Source organism: Entelurus aequoreus, linkage group LG08 (assembly GCF_033978785.1).
Source record: "Entelurus aequoreus isolate RoL-2023_Sb linkage group LG08, RoL_Eaeq_v1.1, whole genome shotgun sequence".
NCBI classification, from domain to species: domain Eukaryota; kingdom Metazoa; phylum Chordata; class Actinopteri; order Syngnathiformes; family Syngnathidae; genus Entelurus; species Entelurus aequoreus.
Window position 1 is genome coordinate 33757355 of NC_084738.1, and position 26630 is coordinate 33783984.

Genomic DNA, 26630 nt, shown 5'->3' on the forward strand with positions numbered 1-26630 from the left:
AAAAGGTTCACAGAGATTGTTAGTCACTAAGTGTTCATTTAGCTGCTGTGCAACAATTTTTTAGAGAATTTTGGAAATAAACGGAAGGTGGGAGACCGGTCGGTAGTTTACCATGAGGTCAGGATCGAGGTTAGGTCTTTTGAGCAGAGGATGAATAACCGCTTTTTTGAATGCTAGGGGAACAGTGCCGGAGGAAAGTGATAAGTTTATAATATTTAACACTGACCTAATAATACAAACAGTTCCTTGATAAGTTTCCCAGGAAGTGGGTCAAGTAAACATGTTTGTTTTATCCCACTTACACGCTGTAATAATTCCTCTAATGTTATTTCATCAAAAATAGAGAGACTATTTTGGAGGGCAGTGTCCGTCGTATATACAGTCGTATTTGTGTTAATAGAACCCAGTTGTAGCTGGGATGCGTTGTCTTTAATCTTCTTTCTAATGAGTTCAATTTTCTTATTAAAGAAATTCATAAAATCATCTGCCGAGTGGGTGGAGCTACTGGGAGGAGTCCCTTGTTGGGTTAGCGATGCTACTGTACTAAACAGAAATTTAGGATCGTTTTTGTTGAGGCGGATGAGATTTGAGTAGTATTTAGCTTTAGCTAAGGTAAGCATGCGTTTATAAGTTATTAAACTATCACTTCATGCTTGATGGAAAACCTCAAGTTTAGTCGCGCGCCATTTGCATTCCAGTTTTCTACATGATAATTTATGAGCTCTAATTTCTTCTGTAAACCATGGGGTGCGCCTTTTAGGGGCCCTTTTTTGCTTTAGCGGTGCTATACTATCAATAATTTCGCGCAAGGCATCGTCAAAGTTGTTAGTGAGGTTATCAATAGAGCCGACATAATTTGGGAATGGTGCCATTACCGAACGCAGTAGGTCAGCAAGAGTCATCGTTGTGGCAGCATTAATGTTGCGGCCGCTATAGCAGTTATTATTATTATTAGCTTGTTGACAATGAGTCAAAACTTCAAATTTTATAAGGTAATGATCGGACATTACTTTAGTATATGGAAGTATCATAACTTTGGAGGTGGTGACACCCCTGACAAGCACTAGATCTATTGTATTACCGTTGCGATGCGTGGGTTCATGTATTATTTGTGTAAGACCACAGCTATCAATTATGGTTTGGAGCGCCACGCACTGAGGGTCCGATGGGGTATTCATATGGATATTAAAGTCCCCCATTATGATTATATTGTCGGCGTGCGTCACTAGATCAGCAACGAACTCTGAGAATTCACTGATAAAGTCCGAATAGGGCCCAGGGGGGCGGTAGATAACAGCCAGGTCGAGAGGTAGCGGTGTGACAGACCTCATAGTAAGCACCTCAAACGATTTATATTTATTATTTAGGTTAGGGGTAAGGTTGAAATTTTCATTGTATATTAGTGCGACACCCCCTCCCCTTTTAAGAGGACGGGCAACATGCGCATTCGTATAGTTAGGAGGAGATGCCTCATTGAACGCAAACAATTCGTCTGGTTTGAGCCAGGTTTCGCTAAGACCAATGACGTTAAGATTGTTGTCTCTAATGACCTCATTAACTAATAACGCCTTGGGAGACAATGATCTTATGTTTAAAAAGCCCATATTATAGGTATTGGGCTGTTATGACGAGTTTTTGTTAAGATTATCCGTAGTGGCAATATTAACAATGTTGCGTTTATTATGCGTAGTGCACTTTAAATAGTTTCGACCATATCTAGGAATTGATATGACGGGAATTTTCCGATTGTTTGCTTGGTGCTGCAATAGACTGGACATGTCATAATTTGCCACCTCAGTAGAATGCATGTCCACCTCTGACACAGACACAACAGAAAAAACATTATGTGAATTGTGTATTATTCTAAGAGAATTGCTATGCGTACATGGATTATCCAGCCTGGCGCTGGCTAGTTCTAGCTTAACTGACTCCTCACCCGGACTAACAGACATTGTAATTGCCTGTGACCGGGCTTGCTCTAGTGTAGTCATTCAAGTGAGACTTAAATAGTAGTCTATGTTTCTAGACAGGATGATGGCGCCTTCCTGGTTAGGGTGAAGGCCGTCTCTCATCAGCAAGCCTGGTTTGCCCCAGAAAGAGGGCCAGTTATCAATAAACGTTAGTCCCTGTTGCCTACAGAAGATAGACAGCCACTTGTTAAGCGAGACTAATCTGCTATATCTCTCATCATTGCCTCTCGCAGGCAGGGGGCCAGAGACAATTACTCGATGTCTGGACATCTTTCTGGCGAGATCACAAGTCCTGGCTATGTTTCTCTTTGTAATCTCTGACTGTCTCATTCTAATGTCATTGGAGCCAACGTGTACAACTATATTCGCATAATTAGTGGTGCAATTAGCCTGTCATACGTGTTTACTAGGCCTGTTGCGAGTTAGCTCCCTAAGATTAGCTTCAATGTCAGGTGCTCTGGCCCCGGGGATACACTTTACTGTGGCTGGTTTGCTAAGCTTAATGTTTCGGGTGATGGAGTCCCCTATGACTAAGGTGTGGTGCCCGGTAGACTGGGGTGTAGGACTAGCTAAAGAGCTAAATCTATTATGCGTCTCAACCGGTACACCGTAGCTTAGGACTGCTACAAGCTGGGCTAGTTAGCTCGCTACAGCTAACGCTAGCAGATGTGTCCGCAACATCTAAAGTTACGACATTACTCTGCTCTAACTGGCGGACACGGCCCTCTAGCAGAGCCAACCTCTCCGTGAGTATGGTGCAAGACGCGCAGGAAGCCATTACAGTGTTTTTTGTCACCGAGTGAAGTTCCTGCTGTCCTCAGGGAAGTGGTCGCGGTCTGCGGGAGTAGCTTCCTACTTACCTTCTGACCGGCGCTGCCTTTCTCCGCGCTAGGTTAGCAGCTAGCTAGCTGAGGAAAGGGTGGTGGGACAGAGATCGGGTGATTTGCAAGTTAAATAGTACCACTAAATATGTTTGAGAAGTGATAAAGAAAGCTGTAGAACAATTAAAAGCACACAGATAGAGCGATACTTAGCCTTTTTCGCAACAGCGAACAGACGGCGAGCAGTCACGCACGGTGAACCGGAACCCTATTAAATTAACCAAAAATATGACTTATTTTATCTTTGTGAAAATATTGGACACAGTGTGTTGTCAAGCTTATGAGATGCGATGCAAGTGTAAGCCACTGTGACACTATTGTTCTTTTTTTTTTATTTTTTATAAATGACTAATGATAATGTCAATGAGGGATTTTTAATCACTGCTATGTTGAAATTGTAACTAATATTGATACTGTTGTTGGTAATATTCATTTTTGTTTCACTACTTTTGGTTTGTTCTGTGTCGTGTTTGTGTCTCCTCTCAATTGCTCTGTTTATTGCAGTTCTGTGTTGCTGGGTTTGGTTTTGGAATTGGATTGCATTGTTATGGTATTGCTGTGTATTGTTTTGTTGGATTAATAAATAAAAAAATTTTTTTTAAAATTACAAAAAATGTAAATAAAAAAATAAAATAAAAAAATTGATTTTTAAAAAATGAGAATCAATTCTGAATCGCACAACGTGAGAATCGCGATTCAGATGGTATACACACTCACGTTTTGGGCGTGTTAAGTGAAACCGGGCATCGGTGGCTTTTTTGCCGGACGTCTAATTGTGAACGTACTTATCCACTCAAAAGTTTAATCTGAAAGTGGGCAAATATTGAATTTAAAGACACCTTTTTATTCAGGCTTTTTAAACTCCTATGTTTTTATTTGTTATTATATTAGTTTTTTATTGTGTTGTTTTCTATTTTAATTATTGCTATTGTTTTCTCAATGTTTTATTACCTTTTTAATGTCATATTTATATTTTATTTTTACACCCATTTGATATATTTCATACTATATTTTTAGGCCACGATTACACTGCACACTAAATCAGATTTTTTTTTTTGCCCTTGAAGGGGAGCTGCACTCTTTTGGAATGTTGCCGTTATGTAAGACCAAAACACATATATTTTTGTTTTGTTAAACATTCAAAATTGTAAATAAATGCGATCAAAAGTTTGCTTATAATGGAGCCCATGGGAGTCGCTCTATTCTGCCACCAAAGCCCTTAAACATCCAAACACCTCCATTAAGGTTTTAAATAAACACTAAGTATAGATGTAATGTAGTAACGGGCCCATTTATGATAACATTTAATATTGACGTATTTTGATAATTTTAAGCATATGCGGCGCATTAATTTAAAAAACGCATCATGACCTTTTTTTTCAATGATTACTACTCACTGCAGACTTCATGACAAACATAATAAACAGCACTTACTGTACAATGTCTGCTGTCAGTAGGATGCCGGCTGTTGGGATGTTCAAATATTCCCAATTAGGTGAAGAATGACTTATAAGTCTTGCAATGAAATGGTGGGGTGGACCTAAGCGTCTTTTCATGTCATTCTTGCCATTGCGGGTCTCAATTGGCTGTCAAAATCTACCAACATGTCGGCTTTTATTATTTTTTGCAGTAGTAGTAGCGATATCTTTGTTCATTTACGGAATCTAGTCAACTTACTTTGCCTTCATTTTATCGATCTGCGCATGCAAGTGATGTCGAGGCCACACTGGGGCCTGAGTGCGTTTATACTGGAGTCTGTTAAAAAAACACCTTTAACTTGAGTGCAAACAGTCAGCTGGAAAGAAATCTGTATTTGGGCCACTTTGGCCTGCAATGTAAACATAGTTTTAGATGGCGTTCATGTTAGGTATTCTCCAGTGTGGATGCCTCAACATGTTTTTTCCTCAATCCTCAGTGCCATGCCATGTTTTGTTATTGTCGATAGTGCCCTGTGTATGCGTGCGCACATGTTTTTTCTTCTCTTCCCTTTTTTTTCTCTAAAGCACTTTGTGTTTCCACTTGCCTTTGTATGAAAAGTGCTTAACATTTTGACAGTCAAGACAAATTTAAAAAAACAACGATTATAGAGTAAAAGTTATTTTCCCACCTTTTTCCATGCCGGTGTTCTGTATTATGTCAGGACAAAGTGAAACGAATAAATACATATTTAAATAATAATTTCATTAATTAATTGTGATTTGAAATAAATATATAAATGTCTCAATAATGTATTTAATGTAAAATTAGATTTAAATACTTCCTAATTTAATTAATTATTGACTTCATATATCATATACTGTATTTTTCGGACCATTGGGCACACCTGATTGTGTGGCGCAGTGCCGACTATTCAGGTTTATTTTCATACAAAAGGCACACCTGATTACAAGGCCCATTAAAGGGGTAGTATTATGATTTATATAAACAAATATACCGGTACATGTTTTTATTTTTTTAAATATATATCATGTCTGTCTGTCTATATCTATCCATATGTATATATATCTCCACATACATATATGATCAGGATTGCACTGTTCACACTGACATGAAAAAATCTAATGCAGGTCGCATATGGGCAAAAAAATCAGAATTGACCTGCGATGTGAACAAAGCCATTGATACATTTACAATATTATTATGCTTTGACTTAGAATGTTGGTCAAAATTGTCAAAAGATGTATTGCACCAACAAATGTGAGGATTTTTGCATGTTAGTACATTTTATTTATAACACAAACATTGCACACTCTTTGATGGTAAAATAGGTGTCAAAGGTAAAAAACGGAATTAAAAAAAAAAGTAACAGCAAAGCTGACTTTTATTGTTTCATTATATTTTAATGTATTGTTATCATTATTTTACTTGTTTATTTGTTACTAATTCATATACTTTGCTCTTTTCAATTATATTTAAAGTTGGGTTTTGGTAGTACAATTAATACTCATGTTTTTTGCTTTAATCGTCCAGCCATAGTATCTGCCTGTGTTTCAGGAAAAGACTAGGGTGTGAAGTCCCTGCCCAATTCTGTGTTGGTGCAATTTATATTGTACATAGCATTGTGGAAAAAATGCTACAGTACACTTTACAGGCATTTGAGGTGACTTTTTCAGCTTGAAAAGTGCCTTAATCATTTGATTGTGGGGTACTGAGAATCAAGGCTGAAACTACTGTTTAGGCTTTGATGTGGTTTATTTATTTATTAATGTTAGTAGTATTCATCTAAATGTGCAGATATTTTCTTCATCCTAGATTTGACTTTTTTTTTTTTTAGACATTATTCTTGTAATACTTTAAATCAACAAAATAGATTAACATCTACCGTAATTTCCGGACTATAAGCCGCACCTGACTATAAGCCGCACCAGCTAAATTTAGGGGAACATACAGATTGCTCCATATATAAGCCGCACCCGACTATAAGCCGCAGGGTTTTGATGTGTAATTAGCGTAGTATATAGGGGTTCCTGCTACCACGGAGGGGATTGTCGGGACAGAGATGACTGTTTGGGAACGCAAAGCGTCCCATTTATTAACAATAAATCTTTCAATCATTCAATCAAACTTTCACATCTTTGACATGGCGAACAGCATTCGTGCAGAGTACAAATAATACAACGGTGCAAAGTAATACAAAGTGCTCACCTGTACGTTATCAAAATAACCAGCCTACCGGTATATGAAAAGTCAGTCTTTAATCATTGTGTCATCGTCTTCCTCCTGCGTACTAAAACCACCGAAATCCTCTTCGTCGGTGTCGGAGAAGAACAGGCCGTAAATAAGCCGCACCCTTGTATAAGCCGCAGGGACCAGAACGAGGGGAAAAAGTAGCGGCTTATAGTCCGGAAATTACGGTACTTGTATGTAGTGAGTTCTGCTACACTCACAAAGGAGAGAAAGGACAGTAGGTTAATAACATAAAATACCTTGCTATTATTATTATTTTCACAAAAAGGTTTTGTTTTTAGAATAAAAAATAAGCACATTTTTTAGGTACAACTTGGATGCAGGAGATCGTGCCCCTCATCGTGAGCGGAGGAGATCCTGCTTCAGTGGAGACCCTCCATAACTGGGACCGTGTGCCTTGGCTGGAGGAGGCTCGTAGTTGCAGTCTCAATCTTGATGACAGGCCTTCTCCACGCATGTTTACCACACATTTCCACCACAATATGATGCCACCATCTTTCTTTGAAGTTAGGCCGAAGGTAAATCCTTATTTCTAACTTGTGTTGGGGATCAGTGAGGCTTACCTTGTGATGCTTGCATGTGGAGTTGCTTTTAACCTTTGACTTGTGCTGTGTCAAGTAATAAAAAAACACAACAAAACGATAGAGTGGTATCTAATCTTCCCTGTGGACAAGATGTCAAAGTAATTTATCTTTTCCATAGTCAAACTTTTCGCCATTATTAAAAACGTCTAACTATTTGTACATGAAATGTTCCCATCCGTTTGACACTATAAAACGTTAAAGTGATCAATTGTGTACTTGCTACTTATCCTTAACTTACTTGTGAGATGAGTCCTTTTACGATACAATAAGACTAAGTTCAGTACACCTTTTCATGTGCATTCTGTTATTATTATTATTATTACTAGGATTATAGCCATACAATCATCCCTTGTTTATCGACAAATTAATTTCTGAGAAGACAAAATCATTAATTACAATCAAATATTTTCATAGCCAGAGTATAAAAAACCTTTGACAACCTTTATAAATACCCTTTTCAACATTATGAGAGAGCCCTCTAAACATGAAAAAACACCCTGAAAATGGGGTACACACCTACAATTGGGCTCTTTTTGCCTCAGGTTTCCCCCTTCCGACCAAAGACAACAAATGCCTGATTATCTTATGTCTTATTTAATCTCCTTATAAAATTATCTTGTGGTCTGAATGTTAAGAGTGAATTTGTCTCCAAAATGGATTAGTTTGGGATTTTTCATTCAAAAATTGTCCCCAAGATCACCATCATTCCCTCTTTTTATGTTCTCTTCTACAGTACAGTGTATCCGGAAAGTATTCAGTGCTTCACTTTTTCCGCATTTTGTTATGCTAAAGCCCTATTCCAAAATGGAATAAATTAATTTCAATCCTCAAAATTCTACACATAATACCCCATAATGACAAGGTGAAAATGTTGTTTTTTATTTGAAAATGTATTCAAACTAAAAGAATCACATGTACATTCGTATTCCTAGCCTTTACTCTATACTTGGTTGATGCAGGAAGCAATACGTGAAGATAGGTAAAAATATGTCAACACATATCTTGTGGTGTACCTCAGGGAACAATACTGGGACCACAATTGTTTAATCTTTATATAAACGACATTTGTAAAGGACTTAAAGTTAGTATTGTTTGCAGACGACACAACTGCTTTTTGTTCAGGAGAGAACACACAGAAGTTAATACAAATAATAGAAGAAATTAACAAATTAAAAAGGTGGTTTGACAAAAACAGACTATCTTTGAATCTCAGTAAAACTAAAATAATTATATTTGGTAACAGTAGAAAAGAAGGTCATACACAAATACAAATAGACAGTAGACATTGAAAGGGTCAAATAAACCACATTTTTGGGTGTAATATTAGAGGATGAAATTAACTGGAAATCTCATAAAAATATGCAACATAAGGTGGCAAGAAATATTTCAATAATGAACAAAGCAAAATATGTCTAGAAAAAAATCACTTTACTGCTCGCTAGTGTTACCATATCTGAGTTATTGTGTAGAAATATGGGGAAACGACTACAAATGTGCTCTTCATTCACTAACCGTGTTCCATAAAGATAAATTTGAATAATACATAATGTTGGGTATAGAGAACATACAAACCCTTTATTTATTGAATCAAAAATATTGAAATTCAACTATTTGGTAAATTTTCAAACAGCTAAAATTATGCACAAAGCAAACTAACCTGCTACCCAAGAATGTACAACATTATTCTCAACAACCGAAGAGAAATATAACCTTTTGACGAAAAACTAACTTATGCACCTAAGATCTTTAGCATATCAGTATGTGGAATTAAACTATGGAATGGATTAAGCAAATAAGTTAAACAATGTACTAATATGACCCAGTTTAAGAGGCTGTTCAAATTAAAAGTGCTTACAAGAAAGAATTGTGAGAAATACCATCAATTAGGGCAGGGCGATATGGCCTTTTTTTAATATCTCGATATTTTTAGGCCATATCGCGATACACGGTAAATATCTCGATATTTTGCTTTAGCCTTGAATGAACACTTGATACATATAATCACAGCAGTATGATGATTCTATGTGTCTACATTAAAACATTCTTGTTCATACTGCATTAATATATGCTTATTTTAAACTTTCATCCAGAGAGGGAAATCACAACTAAGTCAATTTAGCAAAAGTGTATTTATTAAACAGTTATTAAGCAGTGGCACAAACATGTCATTTCCAAAACAGAAAGTGCAAGATTGTCAGAGACATTTTAAAACAAGCTATGGGCGAGGGCGGACCTACGTCACTTCCGCCTACCAATCCCCTAGCAACCGGGATTTCGTTGAAAACAAACCAGCTCACAGCGAACACAGCATTGACAGAAAAAGCATTTAACGAGCGTTGTGGCTTGTAAGTCGGCGTTAAATCCTTCATTTACGCATTTTTACTTATTCGCATATCGTGTGAAAAAACGAAAATGTATTATTTGTGTCAGACTCGTCTCAGTGAACTTTAAAGCTTCTCATGCTTAGCGTAGCTTGCTAGTTAGCTTAGCTTTCTAGTTAGCTTAGCCTGCGCGCTACTGAGAAAGAGACGTGGAAGTTATCAACAACAAGATCAAGTGTTAGTGTATAAAATATTGAGAGATTTCAGGGCTACATGTATTGAATGGCAACATGAAAATTATAGGGTTTATTGGTTTTTAAAAACCCAACTGTTAAGTGCAAATTTAAACGAAACCGGTTTTCGAAAATAGCTAGCTAGGCTATAGACTATATAGTATATTACTTACTTAACTTAATCCTCTTCTTCCCGGATGGGAAATAAGGCTTCGACAACTCGACGCCATTCATCTCGCTGCTGTGCTCGTCTCTGTGCCTCACCCCATGTAAGCAGATACACAGATATTCAACGCGAAGATGCGCCTGTCTTCAGATCCTTCAGCAAGTTTTGTAATCTGCACGGTCTTTCCCAGCTAATAGCGCTACCTACAAGGGTGTGTGATTCCACCCAATCAACCATAGATCTCATTCTCACTTCAGACCGGCCTAAAATAAAAAATAGTGTGGTCATGATCTGTGGTCTTAGCGACCCCTATCTAACCTTCTGCACCCGCAAAATAGCTAAACCTAAAGCCAATGGCCACATAACAGCCCAATCCAGATCCCTCAAAAAATACTCCAATGACAATTTCAATTTAAAATTAGATGAGTGGGACTGGTCCCCTGTGCTCGCGAGCAACCTGGTCGATGTTGCTTGGGATCGCTTCAAAACGGCGTTCCTAAAGATACTAAATGACATGGCTCCCGTGAAAACAGTCAGGATCAAAGCCCACTCAGAACCATGGATGAATTTGGACCTATTAGCTGCCATAAAAGACAGAGACAGGAAATACTCTGAATACCAAAAATGTAAAACAGAAGTAGATAAACAACCCAATAATATCAACCTCAAATTACTCCTTTCAACTCTCAAAAAGCAATGCAATAAGTTAAGAAATAAGTCAACCAACCTGACTAAATCCTTAAAAAAAAATTACATTAACGACAAAATAGAGGAAAACACAAATAAGCCACGTGAGCTCTGGAAAATTCTCAACAACCAGCTTCCTGGTTGCAGCCAGAAACTTAAAACAAGACTCACCAACATCAGCATCAAGGAGGGTGACTCCCTCATTACAGACAAAATGGAGGTAGCTAGCAGACTTAACATCTTTTTCACCAGCATAGCCGCAACCCTTGTCAACAAGCTGTCCCACCACTCTGGTCGCTTTGGTGTAGAACACATTAAAGCCTTCTACAGAAAGCTAGGAGTATCCAACGATGATTTCAAATTAGAAATGGTCACAGCTGATGAGGTGTTTAAAAAATTGAGCGCGCTCCACCCTAACAAGGTCACCGGCCTTGATATTATTCCCTCCAGATTCCTCAGGGACTCTGCCTCCATCATTGCCCCGATCATCACGCACATAATAAACCTATCAATTACACAAGGTCAAGTACCAAAAGATTTTAAGATTGCAAGAGTAACTCCCCTCTTTAAAAAAGGAAGCAAATTGGAACCTGGCAACTACCGACCTTTTTCTATTCTCAGTTCCATTTCGAAAGTAATGGAAAAAATTGTTTATGAACAGGTCGATAGTTACCTTGCCACTAATAAACTCATGTACAAATACCAATCCGGCTTCAGAACTAACCACTCCACTGACACATGCCTTCTCTATCTGACCGACCACATCAAACATGAGGTGGACGCGGGCAAATACTGCGGCATGGTCATGCTGGACCTTCAGAAGGCCTTTGACACCGTTAACCACGCTATACTGTTGGATAAGCTCAGAGCAATCGGATTTAACAAAAACTCATGGAGCTGGATGCAATCTTACTTGGAGGGGAGGGAGCAGGTGGTAGAGGTGAACGGCACCGTGTCCCCCCCCCTCTCGGTGAGCTGTGGAGTCCCCCAAGGCAGTATATTGGGACCTTTACTGTTCCTAATATACATAAACGACATGTCATCGGCATGCGACTGTAAATTGTTTTTGTTTGCGGATGACTCTGCCTTGCTGGTATCCGGCAAGGACAAGTCACAGGTGGAGAAAATCCTCAGTGCTGAGCTCTGTAGAACTTGCACCTGGCTCGCTGACAACAAGCTTTCCATACACTTGGGTAAAACAGAATCCATCCTGTTTGGGTCCCACATCAACCTCAAGAAAGTCAATGACTTCACCATAAGAGTGGGTGACATTGTTATCACCAGGAAAGGTGAGGTCACCTACCTAGGTTCCATTCTAGAGGCTAACCTTTCCTGTGATAAAATGGCAACCAAGGTAATCAAAAAGGTTAACCAACGAACGAGATTTCTCTACAGAATCTCCTCTCTGGTCAACAAAAGCACCTTGAGGATTCTGGCGGGGACTCTCGTTCAACCCTTTTTCGATTACGCATGCACCTCCTGGTACCCTTGCACCTCCAAAACCCTCAAATCTAAACTCCAAACATCTCAGAACAAGCTAGTCAGGTTACTGCTAGACCTCCACCCCAGATCCCACCTCACTCCTACCCACTTCTCTAAAGTGGGCTGGCTCAAGGTGGAGGACAGAGTTAAACAACTAGCACTGAGCCTAGTCTATAAAATCCGCTACACCTCCCTGATACCGAAGTACATGTCAAACTACTTCCTTAACGTAAATGACCGCCATAACCACAACACCAGGGGGAGCTCCACTAACCACGTTAAACCCAGATTCCGAACTAACAAAGGTCTTAACTCATTCTCTTTCTATGCCACAGCAATGTGGAATGCGCTCCCAACAGGTATAAAAGAAATGGCATCTCCATCCTCCTTCAAAACCGCAATAAAAGTTCACCTCCAGGCAGCTACAACCCTAAACTAACACCCTCCCCGGATTGCTAACAATCAAATGTAAACAATCAAATGCAGATACTTTTTCTTATGCCTTCTGATCTCTCTCTCTGTCCACTACTTGATGTCCATATCCTACCCCCCCCCCACCCTCCACACCCCTGATTGTAAATAATGTAAATAATTCATTGTGATTATCTTGTGTGATGACTGAATTATGATGATAGTATATATGACAGTATATATCTGTATCATGAATCAATTTAAGTGGACCCCGACTTAAACAAGTTCCAAAACTTATTCGGGTGTCACCATTTAGTGGTCAATTGTACGGAATATGTAGTTCACTGTTCAACCTACTAATAAAAGTCTCAATCTCAATCAATCAATCAAGCTTCATCTCTTTCAGCTCCCCTTCAACTGTTCTTCGCCAGGTGTTCTTTGGCCGCCCTGGCTTACGTTTTCCCGGTGGTGTCCATCTTAACGCTGCCTTTGGTATCCTCTCGTTGTCCGGTTTTCGAAAATAGCTAGCTAGGCTATAGACTATATAGTATATACCGCATGTTATTTTTGTACAACAACTTCAGCTGTCGAACGTTATAAGGTACAAATTCAACAAGTACAACATTAGCACGGACGGTATAGCCAAGTTGTGGTTAAGAAGGTGGATTTTTGTTCCTTATATTTACCAGAAACGAAGTGATCCGAACACACGACCCGGGACTTTGGGGGACTCCAGTGAGAACCGTCCTCGTTTTCCCGGTGTAAAGCTGCGAGCCATTTGTCTCGTCTCTGTGGGCTTTTATCACGCTTTGGCAGACCAAAATACAACCTTTGTTTTCCCTGTTTCCAGTTGTGGTTAGCACAACCAAAAACAACACAGTTTTTCGGCATTTTGGAGGCAGAATGACGGGTTTAACCAGCGTAGGTCGACAGGTTAAAGAGTAATGGCAACGGTTTGTTTTCAACGCCAGTCTGGTTGCTATGGCTCGAAGAACCCGTATGTAGCTCAGTTGCCCGGATGTCGGCCCTCACCCATAAGTGCACCCTTGTGCATGATGACACACAAGATATTTCAATAAGTGTCACATAAAAATTAGCTGCATATCAAATAGTATATGTCCTACGGTGTTGATGTGGAAATAGTTACTTCGGCATTTAGTTGGTGTGTCACCGAACAGAGATGTTGACATGATGTAAAGACATATTCCCACTTGAAGCCAAACCACCATCAGACGATGGACCCCATGCTGTTTTTCTTGGGAATTAATTATTCCTCCATTTGTTACCAGATTCGCACCTTCTTTCTCTCTTATTACCACTCAAACCACACCGTTAGCTGTTAGCATCACAGCTAACGTTACCATGTCGCTACCCTCTCGTTCCGCGGGAGCGTGTGACGTTGCTCACGTGACAGTATGTGACGTATGTAAGAAGGTGCGCTTGTTTTAAAGTCTCTGTGAGAAGGAGAGACAGGAAAGAGTGAGAAACGCATGCAGTTTAATGCCCCGCAGCTAAAAGCAACTGCGTGAGAACGTATACTCGAATATCACGATATAGTCATTTTCTATATCGCACAGAGACAAACCGGCGATATATCGAGTATAGAGGCTTTGCAGCTGACGTCATCAGCCACATGACATTAGCTTGGCGGCCATCTTGCCGGTCACCAGTTCAGTGCCGGTGTTGTACCGAAATCTGTTACCCATCGGAATTTGTAACTCCAGGGGGCGATGTTCCCATGGCGTTTGTTTGATGGTTAAACGGCAAGCCCGAGGAGGAGAAGAAGAACGCTTGCGTTAATGGCGTAAACTATCCTTAATGCTGAAACGTCAGTTGTCAGAATTTCAGCATTAATAATTACACATATTCTGGAAATCAATGACTTACTTTCATTATAGTATGAGTCCATTGTACAGCGTAAATGGCGTAAACTATCCTTAATGCTGAAACGTCAGTTGTCAGAATTTCAGCATTCATAAATTACATAATTAATAAAGTAAGTCATTGATTTCCAGAATATGTGTAATTTATTAATGCTGAAATTCTGACAACTGACGTTTCAGCATTAAGGATAGTTTCTTCTTCTCCTCTTTGGGCTTGCCGTTTAACCATCAAATAAACGCCATGGGAACATCGCCCCCTGGAGTTACAAATTCCGATGGGTAACAGATTTCGGTACAACACCGGTCAACGACTCACACACGCTTTCTTGTTTGATCTGCTGCTATTTGAGCTTGGAAATGCCGGAAACCTGCTGTGCTGTTGGATGTAGCAATAGACGAGGCGATAAACCAAATCTTAGCTTCGGATCGCGGCGATTTGTCGTGAACGATGGAAACCTACGATGTACACAAGGATATGCAATGAACACTTCATATCAGGTATGTAAACAAACTATTCACCCCTGATTTGTTTCACAAAATGTGAAATAATACAATATGGGATGATACAAATATGATTGTTGAAAATGCTGGGTGCATTTTTAGAAAGGCAGCAAGGCAGGGAATGGGATGAGTTCTTCAGTTCACCCTCCCGGTTCTGTCTGTGCGATGCTAGGTACCGTTTTTATTTTTTCATGATGCCTCATCTGATTGGCTTGAAAACTTTATCAATGTAAATGTTGAGCTTCATATTGGAATTGAACAATTAATTATCATGAGTGAATGCATTAGGAAATTTAAAAAAAAATTATGATGGACCTTGTGAAACAATTTTTTTCTAATGAAGCATTTTTGAACAAGAGGCTTTTTGTTACTTCATTTGGCACAAGGTAAAATCTACATTGGTAAAGTTTTCAAGCCATTGGCACAAGGTTAAAATTTTTATTGGTAAAGTTTTCAAGCCAATCAGATGAGGCATCATGAAAAAATAAGAAAAAAATAAAAACGGTAGCAACTTAAACAGACAGGTATCTGAATGATTTCACTCTATTCAGTTTTTTAATATGTCAAGTTATGAAATGCCATTACAAAACAAATTGAACTGGGTATATCCCCATCAACAACGTGCTTAATTATTTATGGCAGTCATTATGAATAATGTGATTGTTTAATTGTTTCAGGTGCAAAAAGCGAAGATCCACTATCCCCAGACTATGTGCCAAGTATATTTGAGCATACCCAGTCACCTCACAAACGAAAACTCAAATGTTCAATGAAGATCTTCGAGAGAAGACAAAATCTCAAGCAGCGTAAGAGAGACCGCGACAGGACATTGGCAGCAGCAGCAGCAGCACTTGTCAATATTTCCCAGTCTGTCCCTTGTGAAAATGATCAACTACCCGCTGGTGAAGATGTGGTGCACGCTGAGATTCGAAAAGAAGGCAGCTTAATCCACTAGATGTTGAGGGCACCAGAGGATTAGCTGCTGTCCGTATCCATGTAGAGAGAGTTATTGGACTCTCAAGACAAAAGTATACCATGATGGAAAATATCATACCCATCTCTTTATTTATTTTAATAAAAATTGTTTACACTATGATTAGATTATTTGTAGCAGGTTGGAGAACAATAAATTATTTACGATATGTATATTAATTACTAGGTGCGAAAAAAATACAAACTCTGACCAGCTCTGACCGGCATTTCAGTGCAAGTTCATCTGGGCTGAGTTTCATATTGCCAGAATCGTACAGCTGTGAGAGAGGTACAGGAAGCTTTTGCTTCACTGCCCTTGGCACAAAGTTGTCAGCATAGTCAGGGACAATGCTCAAAATTGCTGGTCTTCCACCGCATTCAGACAAAGCCTTGTAAAAGGCAGCTTTCTGCTCTTCAGTTGGTGGAGGAACATTCAGCAGTTTTCTCGCAGCACTTTCCTCAGGAGTTGAAACTTCTGACTTTCGGTTCTGGGCTGGACGGGCAAAATCGATATTGCATCCTTCAGCATATTCTATGTGCGATGCTGATGGTTTCAGCCACTGACAAGGTAGTGATGTGCATGGAGTGGCTGTCTTCATACGTATTAATGTCACCGGGGCGAACAGGGATGCTGCTGAATGTGAACATGTTTCACCCAATCCAGCCATGCAGGTACATTGGCAGCACAGGATATGACCATCTTTCGCTATTGCTACCCAAGGTCTGAGGGGAGGATCATTCATCCGTTGAGTGTTTTACCTGAAACAGATAATATGACATACCTTATATTATTTTCAGTCCCTAATTTGGATATAATATACAAGGCTAGACCTCTTACTGTCCATTTATGCATATTTTACCTGGCATTTGGTAAATTTTCTCATGAATCATTCATTAAATTAGCCTGAAAATTTAAACCTGGTTCATTTTGAGCAAGAAACCAAAATGAATTATCAAGCATGAATTCTAAAAATTATTTTTGTAGAAACTGTTTCATAAGCTCTATACTGAATAGTTGGAAATTATGTAATGTTGTTTTATTGTAGGAATTAATTTCTCAGATTTCAATATGAAGCTCCTGGAAACAGTTTTTTACAAAGCAATTTTTGATAGAATGTTTTTATTATATTGTTTGGTCACATCCTTAAACTGAATACGATACATTTTCAGGCTAATCTTTTATTACAAAAATCCTCCTGTTCAAAAATGCTTAATTAAAAAACTGTTTCACAAAGTCTATAGTAGTTTTTTGAAATTATGTAATGCATAGAGAAAAATTGGAAAATTTCAATATGAAGTTTGTGAAACAGTTTTTTAATTAAAAGCATTTTTGAACAGGACGCCTTTTGTAATAAAAAAAAAAAAAAAGCTTAACAATGTGAGTTTTCATTAGAATCACTTCAGTAGTTTTTTCACAATCACACTTGTTACTGCCACGCGGATTTGTAAACAGACAGTAGGCTCTTCTGTGTGTGCTTTTTCCTTACCTTGGTCATGAGAAGAAATCGATTCTTGTTTGGAATCTGCCATATCATGCACAAAACCTGCTGTAAAATACTTGTAGGCATATGCCTTAAGGTCCTTTCCAGTGTACGGAGATGGTGAATCGACGAGGTAATTATAAATGTCTGGATATGAGAGTTCAGGCAGGTCGGCTGTTGCAAAATGCTCAGGTGATTTTAGCATGCTTCTCGGTAAAAGGTACGGACCCGTTGTGCCAACAAGGTTCAACTTCTCTCTGTAACGTTTCTTGGACTCTTCATCCAAATGCACAACTTCATTGGATAGCAAAACAGCCATAATTCGGATGAAATCGGTGAAAATGTAGCGCAGAAATCAAACTGAATCTGTACGAACACGTAGGAACGAGTTGACCGGCAAGATGGCGGTGTAACACAGTCACGTGATAAAACCACGTGACTGCAAAGCCTCTATATCGATATACAGCCCAGCCCTACTTTCAACATTATTGAAAACGGGATATTCTTCATCTCAGTATGTTTATCATGACTGACTTCATTATCTATTGCAAGAACTGCTGTATTAATTATTTACTTAAGTAATTGTGTTACAAAAAGAAGACAGTAAATGAACATATGTATTTGTAAACGCACTGAAGTGGGAAAGGGGTAGGATTAAATAAGCTTTGCTTCCTCCTACTTTTTTTCGAACATGATGTCAAGAGAAATGATATGAAATTATGTGTGATGTAATACATTGTAAGTGTGTTCATGTTTGAAATAAACTAAACTCAATCAATGCACCTTTGGCAACAATACAGCCTCAAGTCTTTTTCAGTTTGATACCACAAGCTTGGCACACCTATCTTTGGGCAGGTCCGCCTATTCCTCTTTGCCCATTCCTCTTTACAGCACCTCTCAAGCTCCATCAGGTTGGATGGGAAGCGTTGGTTTTCATCCACGATGTCTCTGTACATTGCTGCATTCACTCCTAATCTAGTCAGGGGGGGTTCACCAAGAACTTGACGGTCACTATGTCAGACCTACAGCATTCTTCTGTGGAGAGAGGAAAACCTTCTCTGCAGCAAACCACCAATCAGGCATGTATGGTATAGTGACCAGACCAAACCCATTTCTTAGTAGAAGTTTGCCAAAATGCACCTGAAATACTCTCGGACCATGAGAAACAAAATTTCTCTGGTCTGATGAGACAAAGATTGAACCTTTTGGAGTGAATGCCAGGTGTCATGTTTGGAGGGAAACAGGCACCACTCATCAACAATCCAATACCATCCCTACAGTGAAGCATGGTGGTGGTATCATCATGCTGTGGGGATGTTTTTGCAGAGCCAGGAACTGGGAGACTTGTCAGGATAAAGGGAAAGCTGAATGTGCGATTGTACAGAGACATTCTGTATGAAAACCAACGCTTCCCATCCAACCTGATTAAGCTTGAGAGGTGCTGCAAAGAGGAATGTGTGAAACTGTCCAAAGATAGGTATGTGTGCCAAGCTTTTGGCAAATTTGCACAATATTGTTCAAAAAAAAAAAAAGTTACTATCCCCAAAGATTAGCGTTGGGGTTAAGCTGCAATTTTTGAAGCGTGATTGGCGAGGGATGACCCTAAGAAGCCAGGATAGACTTTGTACAACTTCTCTATTGTATCTAACAAAATAAGTACACTGTTCACATATCAGGAACCATTTTATCTCCTGAAGTGACTACAGTATAAAAAAGTAAAGGGTAAAAAAAAAAGTAGTTTTAAGTCAGTGGATAGGTTGTATGGCAATGTTTACTGTCCCCTGAAAATAGCCATTCTTGTCTAAATAGCAACACATGTAAATCCATAACACAATGACATATAAAAAATAATATTATTATTTAAAACCTGTAGTTATTTTTCACAATACAAAGAGTGTACACATGCTTAAAATCACTTCATGTACAGTATGTCATGTAATATTAGTGAATACAAATATTGATGGTGGATGTAATTTCCCAAATTCAGGTAATCTATGTCATGAGAAACCCCAAAGATGTCTTTACTTCAACCTTCCATTATCATGGGATGGCTTCATTCCTGGTTGACCCTGGGCCACAGAGCGAGTTTCTTCATAAGTTCCTGAAAGGAGAAGGTTATTTTCAACAAAACGCAAGGTATAAGACTAACCTAACACTACTTTTTTTAATAAAAAGTGCTCATATGTCTATGTTACAGTTATGTTTGGCTCGTGGTTTGAACACATTAAGAGCTGGCTGAATGACAAAGAGCGAGTATTCTACATTTCCTATGAAGAGATGAGAAAGGTTAGGATAAAGAACAAATCTACACATAAAATTCTCAGACATTATAATCACTGCAGATACTATATGTAAGCTGATGTGTGTTTCTCATACTGAAGGATCTGAAAGACTCTGTGGCTAGAATTGCTCAGTTCTTGGAGAAATCTCTGGACAATGACGTGATTGAGAAGATTGCAGAACGGTGCATGTTCGAGAACATGAAGAAAAACAACATGTCCAACTACTCTGCAGTTCCCAGGGAAATCATGGACAACACAAAGACTGAGTTTCTCAGGAAAGGTGTGTTTGTTTTTGCCTTGTTTGTTGGTCAATAGTAGGGGTCTCGAAAGGTCGCTCTTGCAACCAGTACAGTCGTCCCTCACTACATCGCGGCTCCACTACATTGTGGACAAAACAAATAAATAAAAAACTTTTTAAAGCATATTCTACATGTTTTTGGCCTAAGTTAAGTGTTAAATTAAGTTGTATTAATGTATTACAGTGCAGTATTTGTTTTATTACGATTATATTCTAAGATAGCAGGATTTCCGTTGAGGGTTGACGCTACAAACACATCCAGCTAATCTTGTATACTGGCCTTTTATGTGAGGTGTAATTTCTGATATTTTAATTGTGTTGTGAAGCACTGTGGCTTTTTGTCTGTGAAAGATAATAAATGTTAATTATTTACTTACTTACTTACTAATCTTGGCGCTACTGTATCTTCAACGCGACAATCTCAATTTGACCAACTTTTAACTGTGGAACTTTTCAATGGACTTCATCTTCCACTCCTGCCTCATCAACCTTGACATTGTTTGAGCCTGTGGGTTGGTCTCTAGTGCGGGGAAGGAACCCGCGAGATGGCCTGGTGCGGCGGTGTCGCCTCTCTCCCCTCCGGCTGACCGATCCGAGACTTACGGCCCACTTGACAGTTCGATGTTAAAGTGAGCTCTAAATGTGAAAAAGGTGTTTCCGTCATGCTTTTGCGAAACACTTCAATATCGAAATGTCTCAAATACCACCTCATGAGGGCGCAAAAATATTTCAGGGATATTTGGAAGTTTTTTCTAAATATGGATGTTTCCATTACCAGTTTCTTATTGCGATATTTAGGTTTTTCGCTTTTCTAGGGGTAATGGAAACGCAGCTCATAACACATCTCCACATTGGTGAGACAGCAGTGGGACGTAACGTCGGACATTTGGCACGGAACTTCAGGCCAACTGAGACTGCTATTAGCCATCGACAGCTGGAGTGGAGATTAACTCTCTTGATTCAAGATGCACTTAATCTTAAATCAATAACACAGCTTTGACTCGAGCTATGTGGAATGACAAGGCAGAACATGCATTTCTAACAAGAAGGAATGCGAACAAGTAACAACAAAGCTCATGATCTTAGCTGCGACTGTTGACCAAGTTTTAGCAGAACAACAAACATCTGTGGTTTCAGCACATGGAAGCCTAGTTCTAATTTAGAGAAATTACCCAGGATGTGAATAATTATCTCCACGCCATATCTCCGGTGCTGTAATATACAGTAGAACACACTTAAAAGTACTACCCTATTTTCCGGACTATAGAGCGCATCGGTATATAAGCCGTACCCACTAAATTTTAAGGAAACAAGTTTTTCCATGTATTAGCCGCACCGGACTATAAGCCGCTGATATACGTTGCGAAATTAGTTATTTACACATATTTACATACTTAAATTGTTTCCAAACGTTGCCTGTAACACAACAGTAAAACGGCTGATTAAACAAAATTGTTTTGCCCTCTAAACATGAAATAACACCCATTTTAGTCACCTTTACACTCGTTCTACCCAATATACAGTAAATTCCGGACTGCCCTTTTTTTTGGAATTTTGGCTATCGTTCACAATCATTATGAAAGACATGACGATGGATGGATTTTTTTTTATACATTGTAACTTGTAAATAAATGTAAATAAAAGTCTGCTTACAGCGGAGCCAATGGGAAGTCCTGTATTCTGCCCATAAAACCCAATAAGAAAACATCTAAAGAGCGCCAACAATACTCCATTTACATTTTGTGACTTGAATATTAACCAAGTGTTAGTGATATTTTTATTATAAGCGCTAACGCAGACAAACTATTTGTAGCGGCGCCGTGATCACGAGCTTGTGTGTAATGTTGACATCATCGAGTTTTCAGCTGTTTCCTCGCTTTCCTGCTCCCTGGAAGTTTATTGTAGATCATAAATCATGCCTCTCACCTGGATAAAAGAAGGCTGAGGATGTATTCCGACAAGTTGGTACACTTTGACATTCAATTTAGACTCGGAAATGGCGAGAACGACACGAAAAGACGCTTGGCTCCATTTCCCTTTTCTTTGCGAGCATTATGATACATTCTTCACCTAAATGTGAATATATAAGATCATTCTAGCAGTTAACATCATAATGACAGCTGACATTGTACAGTAAGTGATGTTTTATTATGTTTGTTGGCTCTCATAAAGTCTGCAGTGAGTAATAATCAGTGATGAAGAAAAAAAAGCAAACGTTGTGATGCGTTTTTGAAATAAAAACGTATGCTTAAAATGATCAAAATGCATAAATATTACATTTTATAAATGTGCCATTTATTACATTACATGTATATATAACCTTAATAGAGGTGTTTTTAAGGGCTTTAAAAGCAGAATACAGTGGCTCCCAATGGCTCCATTGTAAGCAGAATATTTAGAATGCATTAAAAACAAATCCATCCGTCGCCATGTCTGTCATAATAATTGTGAACGACAGGAAAAATGTATTAAAAAGTGCAGTTCCCCTTTAAGGATTTTTCTTTGCTGACGGCCATAATGCAAAAGTTAAAAAAAAGGAAATACACTGATAACATTTGTTATTGTTTCTGCAATGGCGCCATCTGTTGGATGATTTCGCTCACTGCAGGTGCTTCAGTGTCCTTTCATTTAGTCCTTTCAACCGGAAATAGAAGTGCCGTATAGTCTTCTAGCTCTCCATAGCGTTCTACTCGTATGGATTCTCCAGTCATCACTCCAAGGCCAAGCAGTGATGTCTGTAGGAGTGTTTTCATATATATTTGTATGTTCTATTGTAATGTAATGACGCCAGCGTCGTTAGCAATAGCTAATATGCTAGCATGTTTACAGGAGTCTGGGTTAGTATTATTAACTTACAACAGCATTATTTTTGTATTGTTTCAGCTTCACAAACTCCTCAGTAAATTCACCAAGATGTCATCCTCGAGTTATTAAGTCTGTTTAGCTGATTGGGGAGCTAGCTTCTGTCGCTTATGGGTCCATCACGATGACTTCTGTTCTGTTTGATCAGCCCGTTTTACTGCGTGTGACAGGCACAGTTTGGAAACAATTAAGGTATGTAATTAAACACTTACAAAATATTTTGTACCGGTGTATACAGTATCTTCGGGTTATTGTCTGGTCCGGCTGATATACAGTACGGGCCAAAAGTTTGGACACACCTTCCCATTCAATGCGTTTTCTTTATTTTCATGACTATTTACATTGTAGATTGTCACTGAAGGCATCAAAACTATGAATGAACACGTGGAGTTGTGTACTTAACAAAAAAAGATGAAATAACTGAAAACATGTTTTATATTCCAGTTTCTTCAAAATAGCCACCCTTTGCTCTGATTACTGCTTTGCACACTCTTGGCATTCTCTCGATGAGCTTCAAGAGGTAGTCACCTGAAGTGGTTTTTACTTCACAGGTGTGCTTGAAGCTCATTGAGAGCTTCAAGCACACATGTGGGTTGGTCTCTGTTGCACAAACCAAAAAGCTAGAAGCTCAGTTCTATGTACAAAAAACGATGTTTGTGTGTGGATGACAGACCAAAATGCATAGAAAAATACCATACCATACCAACTTTATTTATAAAGCCCTTTTAAAAAAACAAGCACAGTTGAAAAACAAAGGGCTGTACACCACAAAGAAATAGAGGCAAAGGACAGACTAAAAAATAACATTTAAAACAGAAATAAAAATACACATTTAAAAAGCAAATATAAATTACCCTAAGAACAGTTTGTTAGATAAAAAACAGTTTAAAAGTTAAAAACAGTTCAAAAACTTAAAAGCTAAAAACAGTTTAAAGTCTCATGCTGGGTTAAAAGCCAGTGAATAAAAATGGGTTTTAAGAAGTGTCTTAAAAATAGCCAAAGAAGGGGCCTGTCTCACATGGAGAGGGAGATCGTTCCAGAGTTTGGGACCTGCAACAGAGAAGGCTCTGTCCCCTCTGAGCTTGCGCTTTGTTTTGGGTACCTCCAGGATCAGCTGACCTGAGGGACCGGGTGGAGGCATAGAGATGGAGCAGCCCAGAGAGGTACGGTGGGGCAAGACCATGTAAGGATTTAAAAACGAGTAAGAATTTTAAAATGGACTCTAAAAGACACAGGCAGCCAGTGAAGGGAGGCTAAAACAGGAGTAATGTGCCTTCTTTTTCTTGTGTTTGTTAAAAGTCGGGCAGCTGCATTTTGGACCAGCTGCAGACGTGAGAGGGAGGACTGACTAATTCCAAAATACAAAGAGTTGCAGCAGACCTGGGCATTGTACGGCCCTTTGCGCATCCCTGTCCGGCCCGCGTTAGGCCAATCATAAATTACAAAATACATTTCAAAAAGTATCTATGTCGAGTGTACAATACAACGGTGCTGCTTTTGTTTTGAAAAGCGTTATTTGTATTACTTCCGTGTGGACGTATGCGCGTGTGCGATTGTGAGTGAATTGAATGGTGCAATCACAAATTACAAAATAAAGTTTTAAAAAACATCTATGTCGTGCGCGCAATACAACTGTGCTGCTTTTATTTTGAAATGTGTTATTTATGCCGTATGTCCGGGGGGAACCTGTGAGTGAAGGTGCATAGAGACAAGTGATGAGACGCTAAAAAAAGAAGTTGATGAGGAATGGCGTGTTTTCAACAAGACATGGACTGGCAAGTATTTATTTACATAAATTAATGGTAAAGCCGTGTGCTTAATTTGTGGTACACAGCTTGCTGTGTTTAAAGAATATAATTTTAATCGCCACTACACGATGAAGCACGAGGGAAAATACCGGAATCTGTCTGATGAAGCGCGCGCAAGGGAGGCCGATGCGTTGATGGTAAAACTGCAAACCCAACAAGGACTTTTTGCCATATTTCACACCCCCAGAGATGCAGCCGTCAGGACAAGTTTTGTCATTTCTCACAAAAGCGCCAGAAAAAGTAAGGCGTTTTCTGACGGAGAGTTTATTAAGGAGTGCTTATTGGACTCTGTTGCGCTGATATGCCCGGAGACATGGACTGTTTTTCGCTAACTTTGGATGTGAGCTGCGATGTACGTGACACCGCCCAGCTGCTCTTCTTCTTACGTGGGATAACTGCAGACTTTCAAATCACGGAGTAGCTGGCAGCCATGCAGTCAATTAGACAACCACAGGTAATGACTTGTTCACAGAGGTAAATGCGTGTTTGGACATGTTAGGACTGAAATGGGACAAGCTGGCAGGTGTGACAATCCAATCCACTTTATTTACATAGCACATTTAAACAACAAAATGTTTCCAAAGTGCTGCACAACAATATTAAAAACAATATTCAAATATTATCCTTAGCTCCACCAATGACTGAATAAAAAGAAAAAACAATTACATATAAAACCAATATAAAATAAATATGATTAAAAACTATTTTTAACAACAGATGGTTGTCCAAATCTGATAGGGAAAAATGTTGGATAATGCAGGATAAAGTGACCATCAAAAGCAATCTGCTTTTGTATAAAGTTAAGTTAGGTTAAATTATTATTATTAATATTATCATCATTATTATTTATCTTACGGTATATCAAAAATAATATTGAGCAAAATTCAATTGAAATATTGTCGTGTGGCCCTCCAGCAGTGCTCGGGTTGCTTATGCGGCCCCCGGTGAAAATTAATTGCCCACCCCTGAGTTACAGTAATCCAGCCGAGATGTGATAAAGGCATATGTCTCTAACTGTTGCCTAGAAAGTAGGTTTTTAACCTTGGCCAGCTGACGTAAATTTAAAAAAAAAAGATGCCTTTCACCACTGTGCCAATCTGACGGTCCAATTTAAAATCACTGTCAATACGAAAGCCCAGGTTGGTGATCATGGGCTTAACGTACAAAGCCAAGGGGCCAAAGTCAACAGGGGGGAGCTCACAGGTATCACTATTACTTCTGTCTTCTCTTCATTTAAATTTAAGAAGTTTAGGGCTATCCAGGCCTTGATATCATCAAGACAGGCAAGTAATGGCTGTTGAAGAGGCATGATTTCTCTTTAACGGAAAATACATTTGTCTGTCATCGGCATAACAATGAAAAGAAATATCATGCTTTCTTAGGATTGAGCCCAGGGGAAGTAAATAAATAGAAAAGAGAAAATACAAGTTTCAAACACACCCCTATTCATGTGGACATTACTTTGAACTCCAATATGCTTTTGTTATCAATTGTGTAAGACCACAACCTTTAAACCACACCATACCAACTTTATTTACAAAGCCCTTTTTAAAAGCCAAAATCTGTGCAAAAAAGTATATTCCTTGTCATTTTCTATCATGACGGTAGGCAAATAAGATGTCTTTCTTCAAAGAACTGGAAATAAGATTATATAATCTTGACAACAAGGCGACAAAGACATACAAATGAAGAATAATGCACGCTGTTGGAACAAAGCCATCAACCATCAGGTATAACAACACAGCAATAATGATGACAGATCAGGGGCCGTACTTATCAAGCTTCTTAGAGTGCCATTTTACACTTAAGTCCTGAGAATTTGCGAAATTTAGTCCTACTCTCAAACTTAAGAATAAAAGCTTTTTATCAACGTTCTTAAGTCTAAGAATCACTCCTACTCTCCACGATATTTAAGAGACCTTCAGAGGTGTCTTAAGTGGTTAGGAGTTGCCAGTAGGGGATGGCACTGAGGCGAGAGGGACGTGCGCGAACGTTCAGGGAACGGAACAATGTTTGTTTTTTTCTGATGACGAGCAGCTGATCAAACGGTATCGTTTAGACAGAGCGGATATTATTTTGGTCACAGATTTAATACTTTTCGATTCCTTGTTGATTTCTGCA

The 26630-nt window shown here is 38.9% G+C and overlaps 1 protein-coding gene across 2 annotated transcripts in view; it reads left to right on the plus strand.

The window, feature by feature from the left end:
- LOC133655806 (sulfotransferase 2B1-like) overlaps nt 1-26630 on the plus strand; it is a 31232-nt gene that overhangs the window by 2958 nt on the left and 1644 nt on the right. Inside the window, exons 2-6 of one of the 2 annotated variants that reach the window (XM_062056326.1) lie at nt 6845-7056; nt 19247-19373; nt 19457-19545; nt 19641-19821; nt 23810-23864. In XM_062056326.1, coding sequence (XP_061912310.1) covers nt 6845-7056; nt 19247-19373; nt 19457-19545; nt 19641-19821; nt 23810-23844 — 644 coding nt within the window. In that variant the 3' untranslated portion in view covers nt 23845-23864. The remainder of the gene's footprint in view (nt 1-6844; nt 7057-19246; nt 19374-19456; nt 19546-19640; nt 19822-23809; nt 23865-26630) is intronic. The other variant, XM_062056325.1, reaches the window with a different exon arrangement.